The following is a 26,842-nucleotide window of genomic DNA, read 5'->3' on the forward strand; positions in this document are numbered from 1 at the left end:
GGAAAAACTTGTAGAATGCATGGATCATAGCTCGTGCCATTGATTATTTTCTAATGATTTATTTCAGCTATTAAAACCACATTTTCCATCTTCAATGAGTATTCATTTATTACTACGAGTATTATGATGACTAGAATATGACATTATAAATACTCTCAATTGTTGTAATTGTAGCCTCAGATGCTTTACCATGGTATTGTGATGATTATATAGCTTCTTGTAAGTTAGTTTCATCCTATTACATTAAAATAATATTATATCCCAAGACTCTATTTTAAAACTATGTTCTTTTCCATTTATAGTCACTGAATTGTTGGTAAGACATTTTTGAAAGTCAAAGCTTGTAGAATGCATGGATCCTACCACATGCCATTGATTATTAGATAATGATTTACTTCAGCTATTAAAGCCACATTTTTTTATCTTCAATGAGCATTCATTTATTAGCAGAAGAAACTAGTGTTTAAGAAAAGGTTTCCAGTTTTAAGAATTTATTTTCTATTTAATTTTATTGAGAGGACAAGCATGGTTATTTTTTCCACTATGTATTTGGAATAGTTCCTTTTTCAAATTTAATTAAATATTTTTAGCAATTTCATGTCTAGTCCTATTTAAATTCTTGGCAAGTTCAATTTCATTATCCATTTATGAATGGAACTATGCTGAACATGCTCTTGATGCAGTATTTTGGACCAACCTTCATACATGCTGGCAACAAACAAGTGGTAGCTCCTACCTACATTGAACCATATAAACTTTTGGAAGATGAAGAGAGATTAACTCAATCTATTTTACCATGTGCTCCATTCACTTCATCTCAATAATTGATGATGGTCTTCCTCAATGGTATAATTTCTTGTTACATTATCTAATTCTTTTGACTTGTGCTGTACATTTCATCTCACTATCCCTTGCGTTGGAGCTTAGATTTTAGAGATATGTCAATTTCATGAATTGTTGCTTTGCTACTTAAAAGGAGATATGCTAATGTTGAGATCAGCATACTTATACCAATTCCCATTTAGTTTTAGTGTCATTTTGATGTAATGACTTAATAGAATTACATATTGAATCAACTCTATTTTAATTACAACTATTTGTATGCATTCAACCTTATCTCATCTTGACTCATCTTTATGATGCCTTCAACTAGCTCTATGTCTTCCAACCCTACCCTGACATTTCCTTTAACTTATAATCAAATCATTGTGACATCAATGACAAAAAAATTGATCAATAATCTTGTCAATGAAAATATTCCAACAAGATCTTTCCACATTTCATCTAGAATTTAAGAAAATGCATTGTAAAAGTGCACTCAATTTTTTTTCTTTTGCATCAAGTGCAACTTGTGTAAAAGATTTTTGTCACAGACTCATTGCAAGTCTCTTTTTGTTGAAAGCTTAGCATGAATATAAAACTAAAAGTTAAAAATTACATGAATACTTCTCATTCTTTTGTCACTATTGTTCTATAGCTCAATAGGAGTTGCTTGAACAAACAAAAAGGGCAAACAATCGGTTGAAGTTAAATGCTGATGATGAAAAAATCACAATTTTTTTTAACAGGTATATTCTTTACTAATGACTGGTTTGTTCATTTGAATAATTTTAATTGGAGTTGGCTTGGTATACACTACTTTAAAAAAGATTTTTAATACTGCATTTTTTCTTGATGCTGGAAAATGAATATCATGTACTTGTGATTTTGATGTTTGTGTAGGTTGAGGTCATTAGAACTAGAAAAGATAGAGTGGCAAAATAATCTGCTTGCACAACATATAGAGAGAGTAAGTTTTTGGTCTTTTAATTTTTTTTCGTAATTGTTAAGATTAGTCTTGGTATTATGATATATTGCAGATGCATCTAATTGGTGTACGTAAGGCAGAGATTTACTTATGTGAAAAAACCTTCTATTATGTTTTCGTTGCCAGATTAGGAGCTCAAAAATGAGGTGAAGAGACTTTAGTCATTGCTATCTGAAAGGTTGATGCAAAAATATTTACACAACTGGGAAGTTGCAAATATCTAATGGATTGTGGAAATCTACTTGTTCTTAAATAGCCATGTTTTCAACAGATATCATTTGATGAGAAGATGACTTCATTCTTTGTGATTCGGAAGAAGACGCCATTTCAAAAACATAGAGAAGAAAAGGAGGCTAAGAAAAAGGTACATATCATCAACTTTGAGATTTAGTCATGAACGATTTTTTTTTCTTGATTATATAATCTCCTTGTTAAGCTATCTTGTATGATTTGTTCTTGTGTTGTAGAGAGCAGATGAAGAAGCAACTCACTTGTATGAAGAGTTTGTGGAATCTTTCAAGGCAGATGATGTACCTAGTGGCAAAGCATTTGTATGGGGAGGAACTATCAATCCTGATGATCGATTAAAGGCTAGAACTGAAGGTTTGTGTGAATATGTACTTAGGTCTTTTGTTGCCCAATTGGTCTATTTCCACCTTGTTAACAAAGGGGTTTTTCTACTTTATTATTATACATTCAACTTAGCGATGGGAGCAGATAGCAGTGGGAGTGGAGAGAGCGGGTGTTTTCAAAATTTGAATTCATGCAAGAGCAAGAATTCCTTGGATGGTCTATTTTGGGTCCTTGGACTGGAGCACAGATAGCAAGATGGAGGCTGTCTGGCTGCTCCTGGCATTGGGGACAGGTCAGAAAGCATGGTTGGGGGTCCAACTATCCTAATCAAGGAAGCAACCAAGTCTCCTTTGGTTTCCAAAAAAAATGTGCAAGGACCTACAAAATGGTCCTCACTCTTCGGGGTTAAACCCTCTAGTAAGTCCTCTTTCTCGCCTATTAAAACTATTCAGAATTTGGTGATTGGTTATTGTACGATGGCCATCCCAGATGAGATTGTGGATCACAATATTCAGACTATAGCTTTTACTTTGGTTGGGAAATTTTTGGGGCCTAGACCGAGCATTGATGAAGTTAGGCAGCTCATAAAATATAAATGGGCTCTCAAGGGCCAGGTCTCGGTCATGGCTATAGCGAAAGGCTTTATGTCTTTCGATTTCACTTGCTCAAAAGACATTGCTAGCATTCTGAGTGAAGGGCAATGGGCCATGGGTCGTTCTTCCCTTGTGCTCCAGAAATGGTCATCTGGCATGAGCTTGAATGATTCTTTTTTCGCCCAAGCTCTAGTGTGGGTAAGATTGCCAAAACTGCCACTTGAATACTGGAATGAGGACGTCTTTGGGGGTATAGCCAGGACCTTTGGGGAACTTCTCTCAATGGATCCAATTACTGCTTCCAAGTGTCGCCTCAATTTTGCACGCATCTGCATTGGGGTGAGAGATAGAACAAACATGCTTGAGTTCATTGAACTTCATTCCAAACTTGGAGTGCACAACCAAAAAATTATCTATGAAATGATCCCCTTTGCGTGCTTCCTCTATCTGAAGGCTAGTCATAAGGCCCACCAGTGCCCCAATGAGGCAAAGAAGAAGATCACAAAACTAGTCATCCTTGATCATACAATGAAACTTGCTACACGCCCTTCTAGTTAGGGAAAGATGAATATGCTATGGAGGCGCAAACTTTCTGTGGCGCAGGGGAGAAAGGATGTTAGCCTAAAAGACGCAGCAGTGAAGCACACTATTCAGAAGGATCCCCCCAAGGAAAATGCCATCCCCCCCCCCTTGAACAGGGCCTTGTCTTGGAAAAGACAATCTCAGACCCGTTGGAGGACCCTAAGGTGTGGGTAAGCTCCCCCTCCTTAGCCACGGGTCCTGTTGTGGAGCAGAATCTCCCTCTAGAAACTATAGTATAGTTTTCTCTCACAGTGGAGGAAGTCCCTCTTTTGGGAGCTATAGTGTTGAATCACCTGGAATGGGAATCCCCAGCCCGGGAAGAGGATACCCAAGCTAAGTGTCTTCCCCTTGAGAACACTCTAGCTTCTTCGAGGGTCATCACTGGCAAGGGGGTAGATTCTTCAGCCCCTATAAGAATTGAGGCCAAGCTTCATCTCCTCATTAAGAATACTGATCCATCTCAGCTTGCCCTTTGGGAAGATAGATTAGATAACAGTGCGATGGATAGCCTTGATGATTGGTGCATTGTTAAGAAGAAAAAGAAGAACCAGAAGAAAACTCCCCCCCCCCCTATCTCTTGCTTCAACCAGAAGTAGGGTTAAAGCTGATATTGGGTCACCCCCCAAGGGAGTAGGAAGAAAGAACTTAAATCAGATTCTGCAAGAAGAAACAAGAAGGAACCTGGCAGATGGAAGCCAGAGGTCCATCAAGGATTTCTCAGGAAGTAAGAAATGAAATTTATCTCATGGAACATAAGGGGCCTTAATGGGGCTCACAAACAGGAACTCAATAGAAATATGATTAGAGACCAAAGACCTGACTTTCTGATGTTACAGGAAACTAAGATGAAAAGGGACCTGGTAAGAAGGATATCTTTTAGTAAAACTTTTTGCTGCGAAGCTTCTGATTCAGATGGAGCTTCAAGTGGTGTCCTAACCTTGTATAACACCAGAGCTTTCAAGTTAACTACTCTTTACAACTCTACTAATGCTCTTCTTTGTAAGGTTTTTCACATCCAAAGCAATGAATCTTGGCTAATCCTTAACCTGTACGCCCCCAATACCAAGAAAGATAGGAACTGCTTCTAGACTAAGCTCCTTGGAATCTTATCTAATTGTAACTTGAATAAAGGGATTATAATGGGGGACTTCAACTTGCCTCTATCTGATGCAGACAAAAGGGGGGGTCATGCCCCAGATCAGGATAGCAAATGCGACCTTGCTTCGTTCATTCAGAATCTTGCTTTCCTAGACTTGGACCTTCAAGGTGGCAGCTTCACTTGGTCTAACAGAAGAATTGGGGGTGATAGTATCCAGGTTCGTCTTGATAGAGCCCTCATCTCCCTCGAATGGCTCCTCTCCCACTCCTGTAGATTATCCCTGCTCCCCAGGGTGGGCTTTGATCATTCCCCAATTTCTCTTTCTGCCTCCCCCCTTTCCAGCAACAAGGCCTTCCCTTTCCGCTTTGAGAAAATGTGGCTCTCACACCCTGTGCTAGAAGATAATATTTCCCATTGGTGGAGCATTGAGGTTGAAGGCACTGCAATGTACAGAGTTGCCCAAAAGCTGAAAAATGTGAAAAGAAACATCAAATCATGGAATAGAACTGAATTTGGCCACATCTTCCAAGAGAAAGATGAGGTTTCTGATCAGCTCTCTTCTATTTAGGATGAAATCCAACATTCAGGATACAATGCACATAATAGCTAGCAAGAAAAGGCCATCCTTTCAGATCTGCACAACATCATATTTAAGGAAGACCTTTTTTGGAAACAGAGATCAAGAGTCAATTGGTTGAAGGAAGGAGACCGCAATACCAGATTTTTTCACCTGACCACCCTTAAGCACCGGGCTAATAATAGAATATCCAACATTGTAAAGGGCTAGGTTCAGATTACCAAAGAGGATGAAATTGAGAAGGAAGCTATTTGCTACTTCTCATCTCTCCTCTCTGTTGATCCTTCCCTCTCTGGGTCTGAACAAGAGGAAATCCTAGTGACCATTCCCCCAATTCTTCAAGATTACCACAACTCCATGCTGAAGGCAATCCCCTCCTTGGAGGAAATCCATCAGGCCCTCTTCTCTCTCCCAGGGGATAAAGCTCTTGGCCCGGATGGTTTCCCTACTTTCTTCTTTCAGATCTTTTGGAATGTTGTGAAAAAGGATGTGGTTAAAGCGGTTCAGGAGTTCTTTGGAGCCAGGAATTTTCTTAAAGAACTTAATGCTACATTTCTAGTCCTCATCCCTAAAATCTCAGGTGCTGATTCTCTGGATAAATTCAGGCCCATTAGCCTTTGAAATTCCTTCTATAAGATCATTGCCAAGGTTCTCACTTCTAGGCTCCTCAGAGTTCTCCCTTTGATTATCTCTCCTCAGCAAACCGGCTCTGTCCCTGGCAGGCAGATCCTTGATTCAATTGTTTCGGTTCATGAGGTTATCCACTCTCTTGAGGCAGGCAAAAAGGAAGGATTCCTTCTTAAACTGGACCTGCCAAAAGCTTATGATAGGGTTGACTGGAAGTTCCTCTTTGCTATTCTTCGTGCCTTTGGCCTCGATGATCAGGTTTGCAAACTCATCTCTTAGCTTGTGTCTTCACCCTCTTTGTCGGTTCTGGTCAATGGCCACCCCTCTCCTTTCTTCTCCCCCTCTAGGGGTCTAAGGCAAGGAGACCCCATCTCTCCAGTCCTGTTTGTTATCATGGTAGAATGCCTTGGTAGACTCATTTAGAAGAAGATCAGGGATAGGTGTTTACTAGGTTTGAGGCCTTCTTCGGGTCCATCCACTTTCACTCATCAATAATTTGTGGATGACACAATTTTGGGGGGTGAAGCTTTAGTTCGAGAGGCTAGGACCTTCAAAAGCATTCTTAATTCCTACACCAGGGGTTCTGGCCAAGCTATTGACTTAGACAAGAGCTCTGTCTTCTTGCTCAACACTCCTCTGGAAAGGCAGAGGAAAATTGCTCGAATTTTGGGTTGTGGCATTGGGTCCCTACTAGCGACTTATCTTGGGCTTCCTCTAGGATCCAAACCCCCGGACTCCTTTTGGACAAGCATTATCAAAAAATTCAACAAGAAACTTGTTGGCTGGAAAGGGGCCACCCTCAATCAGGCAGGTAAATGCACCCTGGTTAACTCGATTCTCCAAAACCTCCCCGCCTATGCCCTCAGTCTCTTTGGGATTCTGATTAAGTTTGCGAAGAAAATGGAGAGGATTCAGGGGGACTTTCTCTGGACTGGAACTGATGACCACAAGAGATACCACCTGGTAGCTTGGGACCAGGTTTGCTTGCCCAAAAGCCAGGGAGGTCTTGGAATCAGGAAAATTTCTCACCTCAATCAATCCCTCTTAGCTAAACTCCCCGGGTGCATCTTCCAAGGCACAGGGGTTTGGAGGGACATTTTGGCTAAGAAGTACCTGGGAGGCTTGTCTCTCTCCTCCATTTTCCAGGGGGCCGAGCTGCCGTTGGGTTCTTACATTTGGAAAGGTATTTTGAAGGCCCTTCCCATTGCTAAATCCAGGGTCAAATGGAAAGCTGGAATGGGAGACAAAATCCTTTTTTGGTAGGACAGATGGCTTTTTCAGGAACCTCTCAATAACCATCCTTCATTTGGCAGGTGGGCTAATCAGGTAATAGGAAGATATGGTATGTTGGTTAGGAACTACAAAAATGGGAATGAATGGCACAATCTAGCAGAACTTTCATAGGATCTTAAGCCTTTGACAGCCTCTTTGAATGCTATTAACATCAACCAGATAGGTGACACCTTAGTCTGGGGAGACTCTTCTGGAGGCCATTATACTGTAGCCTCAGGCTATCTTTCCCTTATGGGAATAGGGGAGAAACCTATTTGGGCCAAGGCTTGGACCCCTGGATTAATGCCCAAAATCAACATTTTCTTTTGGCTCCTCTTGCAAGACAAGATCCTTACCCTGGATAATTTAGCCAAAAGAGGCCAAATTATTCCCAACAGATGCTGCCTCTGTAAAATTGACCTAGAAACGGTTAATCACATTTTCATTCACTGCCCCTTTTCCTCTAGAGTGTGGAGTCTTCTGACTTCCAATATGAACTCCTACTGGTGCCCGCCAACCAGTATCTAGAATTTCTTCATTCAGTGGAGAAGCAACCACAAAGGCCTGGAATCCCAAATTTTGAGTTCCTGGATTATCCCACACTTTTGCTGGGGAATTTGGAAGGAGCGCAACAACAGGATATTCAGAGACAGAGAAGCTCCTGAGGGTATTATAGCAGAGAAAATTGATAGCCTCATGAAAGAGAACTATTCCACAACTAGAGATGGAAACATAAAGGACAGAGGGAAAATTAAGACCAAGAAAGAAGATAGGATCAAAAGAAGATAGCAGGCTTCTTGGTCCTTCCCTCCCAAAAATTGGCATAAAGCCAATTTCGATGGAGCGGCTAAGGGGAACCCTGGTCCCACCAAATACGGTGGAATCATAAGAAACAGCTTGGGAGGGAGCATTTCTACTAACTCCTCCCCTATTGGTCACCAAACCAACCATTTGGCTGAAGCCAGTGTGGCCAGACTCACTATTAAGCTGGCTCTGGACTCAAGGATCGAACAACTGTGGCTTGAAGGAGACTCCCTAAATATAATTAATTGTATTTTAGTAGTAACCAAACCATCATGGACCATTGAAAGAATAATTGAGGACCTAAAAATAGAATTGAGCAAATTTAAAAATTACCACGTCAGCCATGTCTACCGTGAAGCTAACGTGGTTGCTGATTGGTTCGCAAACACAGTGGTCACATTCAATTCGGTGACGACGTGGGGAAACAATAATCATTTTCCGGCGGTGGCTATTGAGCTCATCCGAAAGGAGAAAATTCAAGGGACCATCTCAAAATCTTTTTATGATGATGACACATGCTAAATCATGTTTTAAAAAGGGAATCAATTGGAGTTATGTGGAACCCCCACCGTTTCATAATAACGTGTATGGATTACACGAGCAAAAGAAAGCTAGAGTTAAACCCAAAAACTCGTGCATTAAAGCTCTCGTCCTTAGCGATTTGTCCATCTTTGAGCTCTACAATTCTATTCAGGGTTTAGGGTTAGAGTGGCATAAAATTGCAATGGTGGGAGAAAGGATTAGAAGAGAGCCATGGGGAGAAACGGAGAGCTGGAAAGAAAAAGGGAAGGTTTGGAAAAAACTCCAGAAGGGCAGCATAACCAGCTTCATGGAGAGGCTCCATGGTTTCGATGCGGGGGTTACCAAGATTATGTTTGAAACCTAGCACAATGGAAAGGTCATAATTGATGGTGTCTCCCACCAAATTATAGAGGGTCTCATTGTGGAGGTGACAGGCTTCTCCCAAGAAGGCATTAGCTTCTTCAGGGATAAGAAGATGTCCACCAATGCTGTCAACGCTTTCATCAAGAATGACAAGGAGAAAATAAAACTGGTAAAGATTGACAACTTCTACAACATAGAGTCCATCAAGAAGTTCTGGGGGCTTGTTCTGAGGATCATCATAGAGTATGTCACTTTGGAGCCCAGGTTTGATAGAGTTAGAACCCATCATTTTGTTCTGCTTAATCATTTTAGACATAAAGTGAAAATCTCCTTTCCTTTCTATATTTATACTTCTATGACTAAGAATATAGAGAGTTACAAGAAATGTCTTGTCAAGAATCCTGCCCTTCATGAAGGTCTTTTGCTCCTCATTTTTGAGTTTCTGAAAACTCAAACAAGAGTCAAGTCCATTGGGGCTTCGGGTGGCTCCTCAGAGGACACTGTTAGCTCAGACTCAAGGGAAGTGTGCGTTGTGAAATCTATCAAGTCTGAAACCCCAAAAGCCAAACCCTCTCCCCACTTCCCTAGCAGGAAGAGCCCCAGGTGCCCTCCCCCTAACCCCCCTACTCCTCATCCTAAGGAGTCTAGTGAGGAGTCAGATATGGAGTTGGAGGAGGCAGATTCGGTGGTAGAGAAGGAAAGTGAGTTGGAAGATGACAAGGAAAAAGATAATGACAAGAAGGAGGTGACCCCCTTGGTAACCTAGGATAACCCCAAGAAAAGAAAATTGGACCAAACCCCAACCCATGATCATCTCAATGATAACGTTGATTTTCCCCCCAACACTACTACGCCCACCTCCCCCTTGGAGGTCCCCATTTCGCCCCTAGAAGAGATGATAGAAATTATGGTTGAAAAGGGAGGGGAGGCCATCAGGAAAAATAAGAGAAGAGCCTAGAAAAATTTCAATATGGATAGTGTTAGTATGGGCATTGTTAGAGAACCTGCTAAAATCCAAGTGTTGGGGGATCTCAATAGTAGCACCCACTATGACGAGCTCCTTGACCCGACTCTTCTAGTTCTCTCTGACAATGCCCGAGAAATGGGTTTCAACTTCCTCAAAAATGAAAAGAACAACCTAATTGAAAATTTCCGCTCCATTAAGTGGCTTTTTTAGGAAATTGAGACTCTGAAGGACAGGTCCAACTAGACCAACAACAGGGGGGAAGTCAAGGATCATGAAGCCAGAGGTAGTAAAGACTAGGTGGGCAGCTAGGAAAAAGACAGAAGCAAGGACCCCAGTGACAATTAGGAGGATAGAATCACCCGACTCGAGCAGAAGGTCCAAAGGCTGGATTTTGTCCACCAAGTTGTGACTAAATAGATTGTGGATACCCTCCATACCTTGAATGAAAACATTGTTAATCTAGGGGACTATTTGACCAATGCCAGTCTTATGGGCAATTTGGAGCAGAGTACAAAGCATGGAACCAGCCGGGAGGATCCTCAGAATGAGACTGGAATCCAGGAAAGCCAGGGGGACCAGATGCATTTCCCCCCCACGATCTAGGAGGAAGAGGCCATCCAGAAGGAAAGTGACACTGCAAAAATCTTGTAGGCAATGGAGAAGTAGGGACACTAGTCTTCCCACCAGGCTCTATTCCTGGCCTTTGTTTCCCAGGCTTCGGGCCTTTTTGTTTCTGGCCTTTTTAGGCAGTTTTTTTTTTTTGACTATTATGCTTTTAGTTGTTTAATGCTGTAAAACTTTGGGTTTCAGGATCCCTGTAAAACCTGTTTTCCAAATAAAAAACAATGGGGTTTTTCTATTTATTTCATAATAACAGGCATGTCATCCAAAGATGGGGCTTCTGGTTCAAAGAAAGGAAGCATGTATTTGCATAGATACTAGATTATTGCTAATGCTTGGCATGCATTTCTCAGAAAACAATAGGCTCTTACAACTAATAAAGGTTCATTGAAGTTAGAACATGTACTCCCACATGGGGCAGCTTGCTACACTTGCACTGCTAATCATTCCTAAATTTTGAGCTATCTAACTAAACTTTAAGACTGAAAGAGGAGTTGCAATTTTTTTCTGGAACAAGCAAATTTCATCTTTGTCATCATTCTAGTCCTTTTTCTTGGGCATTGTTGACCTTATCATGTTCAGAACATCGATATGGTTTTTTTTTTATTATCTACATAACAATCAACTAGTTAATCTTGGATTTCTTAGAAGCAAACATTTCTTCCTCAAATTGGGTTTTCTTCATTTATGTTGATATTAGTGCAAGAAGTTGGTCAAGCTGGTGCAATCTACAACTATGATGGCTTATTATTGTCTAATGACCAAACCTTTGTAGATCACCTTGGAATGCTGTAGTTATCCTTGTTGGACATCATCTTCTATGATACCATTTTGATTTAGTGATATAGAAATCCAAGATTTAATCTACTTATCACTAGATATATATATGTTATATAGATAAATCTATAGGTACAATAGGTCTTGTGATGAACTCTAAACTAAATACGTGCTAAAGCTATTGGGCTCTATTGGTTGCACACTTGAGAAGAACTCCTATTTACTAGCCTAAGGTATTGTAAAGGGATAGAAGCCTAACGTATTGTAAAGGGATAGAAATATGGGACCCTCCAATGGCAGTATAGGTCATTATGAGTAGGTTTTACACGTCAAGCTATATCTTTTCTTATACAACATAAGTATAATAGATTTATAAAGGATATGGTTCTACACTTTTGGAGTGTTGTCATTCTGTATTCATATTTGGAATATCCCTTGAAAGTTACTTTTTTGGCACAATAACTAAATCCAATATTTTTAATGGATCATCGGTGTTGGGGTCCTAGCTTTAGGCCTTCTAATCAGGAAAATGTTGAAAGCATAAACTATAATGTATTAGTGTGTATTATACACATAGTGAATAATAAAGGAGGGAATTGAACCCTCACTGAGGCTCACACTTGTTGAGGTCCACTTTAGCAATGGCCCTTCCTGTGAAATTGCTATCAAAAACCTTTCTAATAAGATAATGTGTTATGAGCTCTTCATCAGTGGGATGGAATGTGACTCTAGGAGGCAGTTGTGCATCACCCATATCATGACTGTAACTAAAGTTAAGAGCCTCTATTATTGAATTCTCTTCCCTATCACCCATATTCATTTCCTTTGCTATTCATGCTTCACATGGGAGTCCTTATATGATGATTTATTGTCAATCATGTCCATTCGCTACCAAACAATTCATATTCTACAAATTCGAGATGCTAGAACTTTTGTGGATGTGCAAGCCATTAGAACATACTGTAGGGAGGATGATGAACTTATTCTCAATTGTCAGACTCAAGCAAGTGATACAAATTGTAGAATCTTAACATATGGTTGTTCAAATTTTGTATCTCCTAAATGATTTCCTTTTAGCATATAACTTGTTGTGCATAGTTGCCAATTTTTCTTATTGTATTGGGCATATTAATGAAGAAGCTTATTAGTTACTATCAGTGTTTACGATAGTTTAATTAGTTATTGTCGATGTTTTTTAGGCATTCTATAAAATAGTTCACATCCCTGCATATGATATGACATTTTGCATGCATCCTGCACTCTCTCATCTGGCTGATGATGGATTACGGAGAGTGATCTAAAATGATGATGCTAAAAAGAACACACAATCAAATCCAAAATGAACTTGCATTACAAATGGGTTTTGGAAATATGATATTGTTAATTTTACGTGCATGTCTACCAGGACAATCACAACTTAAACATATATAAAGAGCTTGTCAAGGTTCAGGTTGTATTTGCTTTGTCGTGCCAGTTTTATTTTTGTTGGTTGGTGGATAAATTTTTTTATATTACTCCAACATAGTATTACTTTTTAGTCCTTGCCTATAAGGTAGGCGATTATAGTTTTTGCCTTGTTTATATTATTACTATTTTTTTCAAAAATATGAAAGTATTACAAAAAGTTAAATGTCTGTCACTATTATTATTAAAATACATATTTTTCACACTTAAATGCTATTTTTTAATTGGTCATTACTGTTTTTGCTAGTGGTTTAAATTTTTAAAAAAATCTATCGAAATTCTTTTATTGCTATGTGAAAGGAAAGTGGCTTAAATAAAGGACCGACATTTAATTAGGCCTTAGTGGTTGCATTATATTCATGCATATATGCATTTTATTTTGTATTGCATTTCATGTCTAACTATTAAAACTTTTTATTTTTTATTTTTTATGAGTATAAATTTATCATTTTCAAATTTAATTATAAAATGCATAGTTAGATGTAAGTTTTTTAACTATATAATTTCTATTAAATATTTTTTGATGATTTGATTGGGTGAATCGTTTTGAGTCTTATATGCCCATGATTGAAATTCAATATTTATATTTGTGAATAAGTTAGTTTAGATGTTTATATTTTCAATATTCTATTTTTAAGAATTAATTTTTTTATTCAACTAAAATATTTTAATTTTTTAAATCTATACTTATATTATATAATATTTTAAGAAACACTATTATATATTATTATTAAAATATTTTTATTTTCATATTATAATTTATTTATAATTGTATATATGATAGATATGAATAAAATTTAACTGTATAAGATTTGTGTTGATTAACATATTTTATATACTATGATAAATTTATTATGTTAACATTAGATTTATACTAAAAACTATTAAAACTAAGGCAAGTACTAAGCCATTATATGGCACTTGTTTTATATTTCATACTTGTTTTAGTGGTTTAAACATTTTTTTAAAATCCATTGAAATTCTTTTATTGCTATGTGAAAGGAAGTGACTTAAATAAAGGACTGACATTTAATTTGGCCTAGGACAATCACAACTTAAACATATAAATATATATGTTTAAGTTGTGATTGTCCTGGTAGACATGCATGCAAAATTAATAATATCAGATTTCCAAAATTCATTTGTAATGCAAGTTCATTTTGAATTTGATTGTGTGTGTTTTTAAGCATCATCGTTTCAGATCACTCTCCGTAATCCATCATCAGTCGGATGAGAGAGTGCAGGATGCATGCAAAATGTCATATCATACGCAAGGATGTGAACTATTTTATAGAATGCCTGAAAAAATTTTACACCTATTCGTTGGTAGAAATTTCTACCTTCATTGGTAAAAATTTTCGACCTTCATTGGTTAAAATTTCTACCTACATTGGTCAAAATTTTCTACCTTCATTGGTCAAAATTTCTACCTTTATTGGTCAAAATTTTCTACCTTCATTGGTCGAAATTTCTACCTTTATTGGTCAAAATTTCTAGCTTTATTGGTCAAAATTTTCTTCCTTCATTGGTCAAAATTTCTACCTTCATTGGTCAAAATTTTCTACCTTCATTGGTCGAAATTTCGACCATTTCCTAGCAGAACTTGCACCATGGCTATGGAATTTTTTTGACCAATGTATTGGTCAAAATTTTGACCGAAAATTTTTCAACTAATGGGTTGGTCGAATTTGGTCAAAAACTAGGTCAAAATTTTGACCAGTAATGGTCAAAAAATGGTCTCAAATGTACTAGTGAATAGTCCCACTTGCCCACTTGTGTTAGTAACACACTAGACTAAATTATGACAACAATCTATATTCACCTAATGGGAAGCTAACCAATCCATGCCCAACACAATGTGATACGATTCAAGAGGTAGGATGCGAAGATCCACTATGGTGGTGAAGGTACCCAAGTTCAAACTACAACCATTGACCAACAAGGCTACAACCACTTTGGAACCTGTGGCTAACTCAACCTGCCACCTATCGACCTGACGTACAATCGATAGCCCAAATTGTTGACTTTAAGAGATGGTGAGATAAAATAATCTAAAGCACTTGACTCAAATAACACTGAAGATGAAATGCCATGCAATGTAGCTGTAGCCTCGACTATTGTACTTCGGTGCTCAACTTGATAGTTATCAACTGTCGCAAAGATTCAATGATTCCTACTAGAATATCCCATTGTAGGCTCAAATCTAGTTGCACCCTTACTAAGTTCTAAAGAAGGTGGTTTAATAGGAAACTCAAAAGATTTATGGCTAGGCTAACTACAAGAAAAAGAGTTTCCTTGAAATTAGAACCTATTCAACAATCACCTTGAGTAGCACTAGGATAAGGTGCACTACCCCTGCTAGAGTTTTGTTGATCAGTTTGAGGAGGGCAATCCTGCTAGGAATTTTTTCCATAGCTCTGATCATCTCCTTTCTTTTTGGAGGCACCTGAACACTTTCCACCCTTGTTCCTAAAAATCTTCCTATTTTTACGGTGATAACCACCCTAAGAGGGTGTCGATTGGGCCTGGGCCTTCCCTAAGGACTAAGTAAATTGTGCATCTTGCCCTGAGTTCCATGCACTTCGGTTTTGAGAACCTGATTTACTACTAGACCCTCTAGTCACATTACTCTCTAGAATTCTTTTCTTCTCTATGAAATATGCAAGTGTCCTCGATTGATGAACACACACATCCCCAATGATAGAGTCCTAGAGGCCTCTAACAAAATGTTGCGTGAGCAGTGCCTCATCATGCATATAACTCAAATACTACCTCAAGCTAAGGAATTTATTCTCATACTAATCCAATATCATATTCCTCTACTTGAGCTCATGAAATTTGTTAGTATGAGCCTCACGGTACTATAGAGAAAGGAATTTCTCCGTGAACCTCTCCTTAAAGATCTCTCAAGTGAGATTTGCGACATCAATATGGAGCTTTTTCTCTCTCCATGCCCCACCAAATAGAACCATGTTCCCACAATTGCATGATAGCACAACGAGCCTTCACATTGCACTTGTAAGGTAGCAAGGAGAAATAATGACCCATATCTAGTAACCAGGTCTCTTCCTTGAGCCTTGTTCCCTAACCATCAAATAGTGGTGGTTTTGACATTTGGAGTTCTTGCATCATCTCCACTTGAATGAAGTCATCATCATTATGACCACAACCTCTCCATCGATGGTCTCTACCACTAGGTAGTGTACAAGAATGTTCTTGTTCACGGTCACACTCTTCCTCTTCCTTGTGATCTAACATGTGTGAATCTTCATGATGAGATCCCTCTTTCCAATTTTGATCTTGTTGGTGTTCCTCTACATGAGGGCCCAAACGAGAAAGAATCTCTTGAGGCACTGACATCAATGCCTCAATGCCATTCTAATTATTATTACCCTATTCTACCTCTCCATCCTGAGATTCCTCTTCTTGATTTTCTTCTCCATGGTTATTTCTTTGGTTACCACCCTGACCACTAGGTCTATGTGTAGGAAGAATCACTATGGAGTCACAAGATAAGGGTCAAAAATATTCCACACAACATAAGAGTCAAAGCAAGAACAAGAAGATATCAAGATACACAACAAGATATCAAAATAGCAACATAAGATAACAATACACAAACGAAAGACAACAATTAGTGGAAGCATAATATAGAGATCCCAATGTTGCAGCATGGGGTTTGATACTAGATGTAATGCCTCACCCAAAGATCCTTGGAACAAGGATAAATATAAGCCAAGATAATTAAAATAAAATAAAATTTATGGATGCACACAACATACAATGTATGAGGATCACAAAGATCACAACAAAAGACTTAACTCCAATCTTAGCAACCAATAAATCTCCAAATGCCACTACCAAACTGACACACACAAATTGAGAAACAAAGACCAAAGACATCAACTAAAAAAGGAAACTCATATCTATGAAAGCATGGAAAATTAGGCAAACCCAAAGGGTACTTAAAACACCAAAAAGTGATCACCAAAAACCAGTGGAGATGCCACCTATTTTTTGTGTGAGGACAACATTAAACAAACATCTCACATGAGGAAGTACAACACACCACAGGAGAAATTGCCTTTCACATGAGAAAATTCACTAAACAATGTGAGGAAGGACTTGGCCCAAAAGCCAAAATGCCCAAAATTGGTGTGGAGTTTTGTGCGAGAAAGTACTAAGAGTTGCACTCAAAAAAATTGCACACCACGTGAAATTTTGCACTCTCATGTGAGAAAGTACAATTTTGTGTGAGGATCCAAAACAAGCCTGAAAAAAAAGAGAGGTAAAAAGTGAAGAAATGAAGTTCCTCCACACCAGGGAGTACCAGATCCACAATTCCAGGCATAAACACTCAAACACTAAATTGCAAGACAGAACCACTTCTAACCATTTGAAAAAAAGATACATCTTACATTCTTCTTTCATCCTGATGATGGATCACAGAGTGTGATCTAAAACATTAATGACAAAAAAACATACACAATCAAATCCAGAAGCAAAATCAATTCATTAGAAATGGATTGTGGAAATTTGATATTATTAATTCATTTGAAACAAAGTAGTAAAAGAATGTTCCTAAAAGCAACATCATAGTATATAGAAGCAATATCACAATGTACGAGAATAACCAAACTCATGTGCAGTTTCTCCCAACCATAATAACATCATGAGACCCCAAAGGTCCTAAGCATCCCCCGTGCATAACATCCCAAACTACCAACTAGATAGTCAGAGTTGTCTTATAAGGAAATCACTACTAAAGCGTAATAACATCATAAGAATAAGAAATCTAACATGCTAAACCAAAAGCAATAGATACTCCAATTGAGCAGATAAGATCATCTATCATATGCTAAACATCATAGTAAGGGAATGCATCAATAAACTAGCATCATCTAAACATGATATACAAGCATTCCAAAGAAAGCATAAATCATAAGAAAGCATACTCCGAAACTCGAAGTACCGAGTGAAAACATCCAACAACAATTGCACTAGGATAATAGACCATCTTTGTACACCAATCCCTAGCAGTGCTATAGGTAGCCACACCTCCCAACCACATGAAACCCGTAGGTCCACTCCCACCATGATAATGGAGATAATGACCCAACCACAAACACACTTAATGAAAATGCCCATGGCTAACACTCACACCAGACAGTAATGATGACTAAAACCAATATCATGAGACAATACAAGTACTACAAGTCCTAATTAGACAATCAATGGGTTATAAGTAGGAGCTGACATCATGGAGAGATGTTTGGCATCAAAAAGCCCAAGCTCAGATCTTGCAGATTCAACTCCTCAACGAAAGGCTCTAGCACTGTGTCCTCAAACTTAATCAAGTGCTCACACATTTTATTATCTTTAGTTTTATTACAGCCAAGTATTTTATTTAGTTATCACTTAATTAAAAATTCTACATGCAATGCTCTAGGCATGGACACTAGGCTACAGAGATAGAAGCCCCCTCCATATGCTACCCTACCCTACCCATGCTCATCCAATGATGAGTGCTTGTAGGCATGCATATTCCCAACCCAACCCCAAATGATCATCACTCTTGAAAATACCATGGAAGATCAGGCCTTGCAAGTCACTCAACAAATGCACATGGAAGTACTTGTGTGTGGCACACCACAATCACAAAGATCATAACACAAGGATTGAATGAGAACACAATGCAAAAATACACTCAACCGAAACAAACTTGGGAGGATGGATGTGACACACATCCCAATGCAATTGAAAAGTACAAAAATCTTCTAACTGACATCCTATAGATGGTCCAAGTCCACGATCAACAACATGCCAAGAAAACTTGAGAAAACAAGCTGACACACAAACTAAGGTAAAAACCCCAAAACTAGAAAACTTTGAGAATAAAACCCATTTTTTCTTAGGGCACAAAATCCTAAAAAATCCTAAAAAATTAGGGTTTGGACATAGTATGTAAAAATTATCCACATAATGGTGCAAAACCTCAAACCCTCATCCCAAAAACTAGGAAAACATTCATACTAGACCAACCAGGCAGAACCAACAAACAAAAATGAAGGGGAACACTAGTTCTCAACATCCAAGAAAACAACAACTAGAAACATATATAGAAACTTAGCCAAAAAAAGAAAAGAGGAGAGCCCTACTTGACAACACAAGGGGCTGAAATAGGAAACAACACAATAAAATAAATCACCTACAAAAACTTCTAGAAATCATGACACATCAAGGTCTCCCTGAGAGAGATCCAATGAGATTGACCTCACGAAGATCCCATGCCCTCAACTCTCACAACAAATAGAAACATGATCCTCCAGAAGAGGATTCTCAAAAAGGCTCTCAATTTTTTATTTTACAAAAGTGAGAAATGAGGAATTAAATTCCCCTTTTAATACTTATTCACTTTTCGAGTGAATAATTTATTATGTTAAATAGCTAGTTAAATTAGCTAGACTTTGAATTGACCCAAATAAAAATAGGCTATTCCTAGTAATAGGAATTCATCTATGGAAAAAAGTTGCCAAAAATTAAAAATCAATTAAATAAATCCCAAAAACACTAAAACCAAAATCATAGAAGGCCTTAACAACTTCATGACAACATGAAAATCTAATTGCACAAACATGCTCACTGATCTAATCATATAATGCAAATGAGTCTAGATTTAACGAATCACCAGAGGGTTTAATTAAACATTTAAATAAGATACATCGACCATACATGGATGGCATTGATAAAATATGAATAGTCGAATCACTAACTCCATGTACCACTACTAGGGATATAATTCCTACACACTAGAACACATGATCAAGTGCAATTACATATAATGTCATAACTGAAGCAATAAATGCATTAAATACCTAATTTAACCATTTAAATCACTCACTTTCTCATAAAGCATACTAAAACAAGAATGAATTAAATATCCATAGCATGAAATCCATTACATAATAGAACTAGAAATATGTCCAAATAATAGATAACTAGATATCATCATAGACCTACTGTCATCTCAAAATGACATCAGCATGAAAATATGATAAATTGAACAACATGTCAGTATAACATCTATAATATGAAATCAAAGTATAGCATCTGATCCTTATGTCATCACAAATGAAACATAATAAGAGGACAAGTATCTCTTGAATCAAAATAAACAAGGTACAAACTAAAAACTTGAGTGGCACTACATCCCTTACCTTGCTAGACACTTTCCAAACTTAATGGGTCCTTCTAACAAGATAAATACTTGGGAATTTCCCACAAATCCTCTAACAAGAGAACACTTGAGCCAAGAAATCAAATAAGAAAGTAGAAAGTCATGAACATTAAAGTAAAACTTAGAATCCACCATACCCACATGATTATTGTCCCTTACAAAACAACCAACTGAAGTCTCATCATGGCTACACAAGATGTGACATCGACAACAATCATAGGCCCAATATCAACAACCAAAGTAGTAACTTGTGAAATATTAGAACCTAAAACAAACTTTGAACTCTCCAAAAGAATATCCCCATCAAAAGATTTATCAATATTATTCTCCACCATTTGATGCAGGAACATTCTAGGGAAGTCAAAAATCCTATATGCAGGGGCTTCATGTTGAGTTTGTGGAGTTATTATTCATGTGGCTGGAGAAATGTTTGAGGTATATTGGGGAACCTTTCCTTAAGTGCACATGATGTTTGGAGTCATCATCTTGGAGTTAGAGCCATTTTAGTGGTTGTTGGTAATGTGTTCCTATTTACTGGAAAAGCTTTGGAGATTGTATTTGTGAGCCTCGATTCGAGGGAGTTGCTATCTATGCTCTTGGATTTGGATAGTTGCTTGGCATGTGAACCTATGTCTAAGTGCATGCATTCTTATGTGGTCTAATGAATTAGTTATGCATTGTAAACTTGGGGCCTATCCCAAGTATCTAATTTATGTCATGTATTTAAATGTTGGTGTATTTAATAAATGTAACTACAATAGGCCGACCTGCAGCCATGCAAGTATTTAAGGAGGGATTGGTTAGTGTTTTAGGCATAATATTGTGGAATTCAAGTGGAAGAAGATGAGTAGTTGAGATAAATAAGTTTGAGTAGAGATAGAAGCTAAGTGTGGCTTGGAAAACAAGAAGGTTGCTTGGTGGCTTGTGAGCATGAGGTTAGATTCTTGTTGGAGTTCCAGTTCAGGTCCAAGATAGTGCTAAGGAAGAGTGATATGATCATTGAGATCATAAGTTCTATAGGTGGTGTACCTTGACATATGGGTACAAAAGATGGTTATGAGGAAGCTACTAAAGACTTTGAGGTTGTTGGATCGAGTGGTGAAGATATAACTGATTGAGTTGAGAGACCTATGGAAAATAGGGATAGTCAGTTTAATAGATATGGATCTCAGTTGAAGCTAAAGCATAAGATATAGGTTTTTAATTTCTCAGGTACTTGGAATCCTAAAGACCTGATTGAGTGGATTGGCGAATTGGAAGACTATTTTGAGCTAGAGGATATTGGAAATCCACTCAGAGTGAGGTTGGCATAGACTAAGTTGAAGGGACATGCCTCTCTTTGGTGGAAGGAATTGCAAAGAGATAGAGAAGAATAAGGTAAAATGAAGATCACTCGTTAGAGGTTAATGGTAACTAAATTGAAAGCTAAGTTCATATTGCTGATTATGAACTTGAGTTGTTTAAGATATTTTAGACTTTAAAGCATAAACATATGTTTGTGAAAGATTACACTGAGGAGTTCTACAAGTTGACTATTCATTCTGGGCATAGAGAATTGTCTAAGGAGAAGGTGGCTAGATATATTAATGATTTGAGATTCAATATTCAGGATGAGGTTGGTATGCTAAATATTTTCTTCGATTGAGGATGCTTATTAGTATGCTTTGAGAGAAGAAGAGAAACCAAAGAGGTGACATCAAGGTAATCCTTGAGGGAAGTGGAAGCAAGATCACTTGGTGAAGAACAAAAAAATTGTTGAAGATGAACCAAAACCTGTTGAATAGAGGAAGAGATCAAATAGAGGTGCATTTAAGGGTACTTTCTACAAATGTGGTGAAGAAGGTTAGAGATATTTTCAATGTTCTAAAGTTGGTGACATAAGAACTATTGGGGTGCAAGAGGTTGAAAACTCAGTAAATGAACTTGAAATGAATGAAGATGGTTTGTTGATTCGTAGAGTGTTTTTTGGAAAGAAGACATTGGAAACATGTTAGATAGGGAATTTTTTAAAGAATCATTGTAAGTCTAGAGGTAAGATCTAAAATGTGATTGTGGATGGTGGTAGTATTGATAACCCAGTTGCTGAAGAGATGGTTCAAAAACTTGGTTTGAAGAGGTAAGACATCCTTGTCCTTATAGGATTGGTTGGTTACAAGATAAACATGCTTTGGAAGTAAGGGAGAAATGTCTTATTGATTTCTAGATTGGGCAGTATAAGGATCAAGTGTTGTATGTATTGTGGACATGAGTAGTTGTCACATATTACTTGATATACCTTGGAAGTATGATTGCAAGGCTGTGCATGATTGTGTTAAGAATGTGTTTACTATTGAGAAGGGTGGAAAGAAGCATTCCTTGATTCCTTTGTAGAATGGAGAGATCAATAGTAACCTGAGTATTGGTAGCCAAGTTTAGTTGAAGGGTTTTGAAAGGGTCAGATTAGCGTGTAAAGTAAACTTGTTATGCACCAAAGAAGTGAAGATGACAGTTGCAAAAAGGAAGTTGCGGAAGAAGAGCATAGGCAAGAATGTACAAGATGATGTGGTGGAGGACATGTATGTGAAGAACTGGGTTGGGGTTTATGTGTTGAATGATGAAAGATGTTCTTCCAACTATTAAGAACATCTTATCTTCTCACCTGGGGTGTCTAATGTAGGAGCATCCTAGGGAAGTTAGCAATTCTATATGTAGGGGATTTGCGCTCGAGTTTTTGGAGTTATGATTCACACAGTTGGAAATCCATTCAAGGCATATTGGGGAACCTTTCCTTAAGTGTGCATGATGTTTGGAGTCATAATCTTGGAGTTAGAGCCATTCTAGTGGTTTTTGGTAATGTGTTCCCATTAATTCGAACGACTTTGGAGATTGTATTTGTGAGCTTCAATTCAAGGGAGTTGGTGTGTGTGCTCCTGATTTTGAATAGTTGGTTGGAACCAATGTCTAAGTGCACATATCCTTATGTGGTGTTATGAGTTAGTTATGCATTATAAACTTAGGGCCTATCCTAAGTATTTATTTTATGTCATGTATTTAATGTGGGTATATTTAATAAATATAATTACAAAATGCCAACCTATGGCCGTGCAAGTATTTGAGGTCTTGCATAGTGTTGTAGGCAAAATGTTGGGGAATTTAAGTGGAAGAAGATGAGTAGCTGAGATAGAAAAGTTTGAGTAGAGCTAGGAGCTAAGTGTGGCTTGGGGAAAAAGAGGGTTTCTTGGTGGCTTGTGAGCACAAGTGTAGATTCTTCTTGGAGTTCTCTACCAAGTTGTGATCGAGGCTAGCTAGTGGTTTGGATCTTGTAAGATATTGCTAAAATTTTATTATAATTGTTGATGTATTTGGTTGTAACTTGGAATACCTTATAGCTGAGAATGTTGGATGAAAATCTTATTATGAGAATTGATATTGTGTGGATCTAAATCTCTATGTTATTATTTATATTCAGCTATGTGGTTGTTTTCTTATTTTTTGGGGGCTAGGACATCTCCTTTGGGGACCCTCCTACCTTACACTACATCATCATCATAATAGGAACTAGAAAATGTTTTATTTCCCACCATCATATTTCCTCCAATTCAATATGAGAAAAATAATTAACCAATTGAGAGAATTAAGGTTTCTAGTAGATCAATAGCTTATACAAGGAAGAGAACAAACTAGTAGAAATGGAAAGAAACCCTCGTCCTCGTTCACAAATTTTTCAACATCCTCTACCTTTAGCACTAACAACTTGACCAACATGTTGGATTTTACACAAGAAAGGGAAATAAACCTTTTTCTCCATTCACAAATTTGGTCAACATCCTTGTCACAACCCATTTGTTCACAAACTGAAAAAAATGGAAAACATCATGCCACATAGATTTTATTTGAAAATTTGTTTTACTTGTCTTGCAAAGATGTGTTATTTGTCTAGTTGAATTGTAGACAAAGTATTGCACAATTCCATTACTTTTCTTGGTTTTACCTATTGAGTCTCCCTCGATACCAGGCTGGGTATCTTTCATGTCAGGAAAGATTTTGGGGAAGCTTAACAACTTTGTGGTAGGGTGATAAAACACTCCTACAATATTCTCACCCTTGTATTCTTAGATAGGTTCTGGAGCTCATTTCAACTTGGTCATCATGATTGGACCATCTAGTAATTGGTATCTGGTAATGGTAATCTGGTAATCTAATTATGGGTTTTGTTAGATTTGAGCACATATGTATATGTATCATTTTAGTTAAAGTTAATGATAGTTAATCAACTAATGTTGGCTGGTCAATATTTAAAGGACTTTGACTCTTATTGAATTTCTTGTATTTTGTGGAGACTATTGATGTGGCATTGGATTGCCTCTACAAAACCAAAGAAATCTCATATTCACAGTTTGTGAGTCTATATTGACCTCCAAAAATAGAAAGATGCCTTCTCTATATAACAAACTGCCTATTCCAATTTTAGAAAATGCATTTTCCCCATTTTATCATCTATATGCAAAGAACATAGAACACGTCAAAATCTTCACACAAACATAGAAAATTTCCAAGAGATAAATAAAAGATGCTTGCTTGAACATCAAGCTGCCTATTTCACTTTCAGAAACTGAAACCCTCAAGAACATATTCAAGGCAACAAAATCTGAGACCAAAATGACTAAAATAGGGGAAAACTAAAAGGATGTTGCAAAAAGAAAAGAATATATCAACATTGGATTTATGTTTGAGCATTAAAGTACTCCTCTACCAAATGCAATGACTCTTGCGATAACCATAAATTTATTCCCAAAAGTTTAACACTAACGAGCTATGAGTTAATGCACAAAACAACTGAGAAGCTTATTCAAGCAAGGCTACATCATTACATATACATTTCTTTAATAAAATTTTTAAATCACACATAAATAGAAGATCACACATAAATAGAAGAGGGAACCTGTTGGTTACGCCCATTTCACAAGTTTGTACTCTATTTCTCCTACTCTCTAGTCAGCTTTCTTGATCATCTCTAGCTTGTTTGCCTCCTCCTTTTACCTCATACCCCCTCCATTGATGAAATCGTTCTCTTTTATTTGTAGAAGAATTTTTCCATCTTCTGAGATGTAGTTGCAATGGAGAAAGAGAAAAGTGAGCGTCCCCAGAAAAGGGCAAGCACCCCCTTTTTAATAAAATATAATTCTACCATTGTAATTGACCCAACTGATTCGATTTGACGCATATGTCCAAACAACTCCACAATGTTTCTTTATTAATTAATAAATTTTATAATGAATTTTTAAAAAAAAATCTATGTGGTATGATGTTTTCCATTTTGTTTAGTTTGTGAACAAATGGATTGTGACATTCTCACCCACTTAGAGAATGCATTGTCCCGATGCTAGGTCAATGTGTACAAATACAATCAATGAGCAAGGAAATAAATAATTTGAATCTAGTCAAACTTTCATTGTTCAATGTTCTAAACAATACATGTACTCCTATTAAGATTCTATCATAATCAACAAGATTATTTAATATGAATGCATTCTAATACAATCAACACAAAAAAACACTTATAAGACACTATTTTTCAACCTAATTTTTTAACATTTATTTGAAGCAGTCACTCTAGTAGTAGGCATATGTTGTCCGCAAATCCCTTGTAGGTGCATAAATGTTGTTGATGAAATCAAATTAGTCTTCTTTAGTTGGTGCCAACCCAAGTTGCATTACTGCGCAAGGTACTACATTCTCATTGCATGATTGTATTGTTAAACCCATATCTTCTGACCTGGAAAACAAACACAGAAGATCGCACAAGAATGTTTTTCTATAAAAGAATAAATTTACCAAATGTCCTTATATCTATGATCAAGGAAGAACAAATTTAATGACCACATTTTCTTCAAATCCTTAGCATGAGCCATCCTCGATAATGTCATACTTGAGAGAAAACTAGACAAATGAAATAAATACTTGACATAACCTCTTCTTCCAGTTAATTATTGAATAAAAGTTCCTTTGTAATTCTTAGAATTATGGAATGTTAGAGAACCATTGGCATCAAAATTGCGAAATCGGAGACCAAAGATATCTTCCTTGTCAAATTCGCAAAATTGAAGAACAACTGAAAGTCTAGTTCTAAAACTAAAAAATCAAAGAATCACAAGAGACCTAGTTTCAAAATCATGAAACCAAAGTCTCAGAATTTTATATATCCCAAAATCAAGAAACTAAAATGTTGTTTAGAACTAGATCTTGATTTTGTAAAACTTGGCAAGAGCACTCAAATTTTGAGGTTCCATTAGTGGTTCTTTCTAGGGACACTAATTCCTTTGGGATATGGCAAGAAACCAGTTATCTCTGGGATACAAAAAAAAAATCATAAAACATAGAACATACAATATTACTCCTACTTAATAAGAAACAATAAATGAACAATCAACTAAGAGAAAAAAGATTTGAGATATTGTCCATGAATTGGAAACTCCAATATATATGTGCCCATCTATTTCTTGAAGAAGAAAGGAATTTTCTTCAACTTTATCAGATATAATATAAGGTTCTAACTATAAGGGATCAAATTTTCCATACTTTCCCTTATCTTGGTCTTTAACATTCCATTTTAACACCCAATATCCCACATTAAATTTTCTTTCTGAAGCTTTCTTATCATGTAAGTATTTCACAATCTTTTTTTTTTCAAGGTTGTGTTGCAATGCTACTCTTCTTTTTTCATCTAATTTTTCTAGGGAAATAATTCTTTCATCTATAAAATGAACATCTTGAAGTTGCTGTTTTGATGAATCTATACATTGGTAACAAGTTGTTTTCAAGAATTCTTGCTTCTTGACCATATAAAAGTTCAAAAGTTGAGAATCCAATTGACTTCTTTCATGTTATTCTATCTACCGAGACAACCAAATGTAATTTTGACTCCCAAACTCTTTTATTACTATCCAATGTCCTTTTTATAATTTTAAAGATACTCTT

At 37.1% G+C, this 26,842-nt stretch overlaps 2 protein-coding genes across 2 annotated transcripts; both read left to right on the forward strand.

Annotated features, from left to right (window-relative positions):
* Window positions 1–2,856: 2,856 nt before the first annotated feature.
* On the forward strand, window positions 2,857–3,531 carry LOC149578206 (uncharacterized). Its single transcript, XM_089799683.1, has one exon. It carries the CDS (start codon window positions 2,857–2,859, stop codon window positions 3,529–3,531), a length of 675 nt encoding a protein of 224 aa, XP_089655809.1.
* Window positions 3,532–4,694: 1,163 nt separating this feature from the next.
* LOC149578207 (uncharacterized) lies at window positions 4,695–5,222 on the forward strand. Its single transcript, XM_089799691.1, has one exon. It carries the CDS (start codon window positions 4,695–4,697, stop codon window positions 5,220–5,222), a length of 528 nt encoding a protein of 175 aa, XP_089655817.1.
* The last annotated feature ends 21,620 nt before the right edge of the window (window positions 5,223–26,842 follow it).

Source organism: Cupressus sempervirens, chromosome 1, assembly GCF_028749045.1.
Source record: "Cupressus sempervirens isolate cs-2001-9-10 chromosome 1, ASM2874904v1, whole genome shotgun sequence".
Classification (NCBI taxonomy): domain Eukaryota; kingdom Viridiplantae; phylum Streptophyta; class Pinopsida; order Cupressales; family Cupressaceae; genus Cupressus; species Cupressus sempervirens.

Excerpts from the sequence above, each read along its gene's own strand:
- LOC149578207 (XM_089799691.1), top strand. The coding sequence starts at position 4,695 with ATGGGGGACTTCAACTTGCCTCTATCTGATGCAGACAAAAGGGGGGGT.
- LOC149578206 (XM_089799683.1), top strand. The coding sequence starts at position 2,857 with ATGGCCATCCCAGATGAGATTGTGGATCACAATATTCAGACTATAGCT.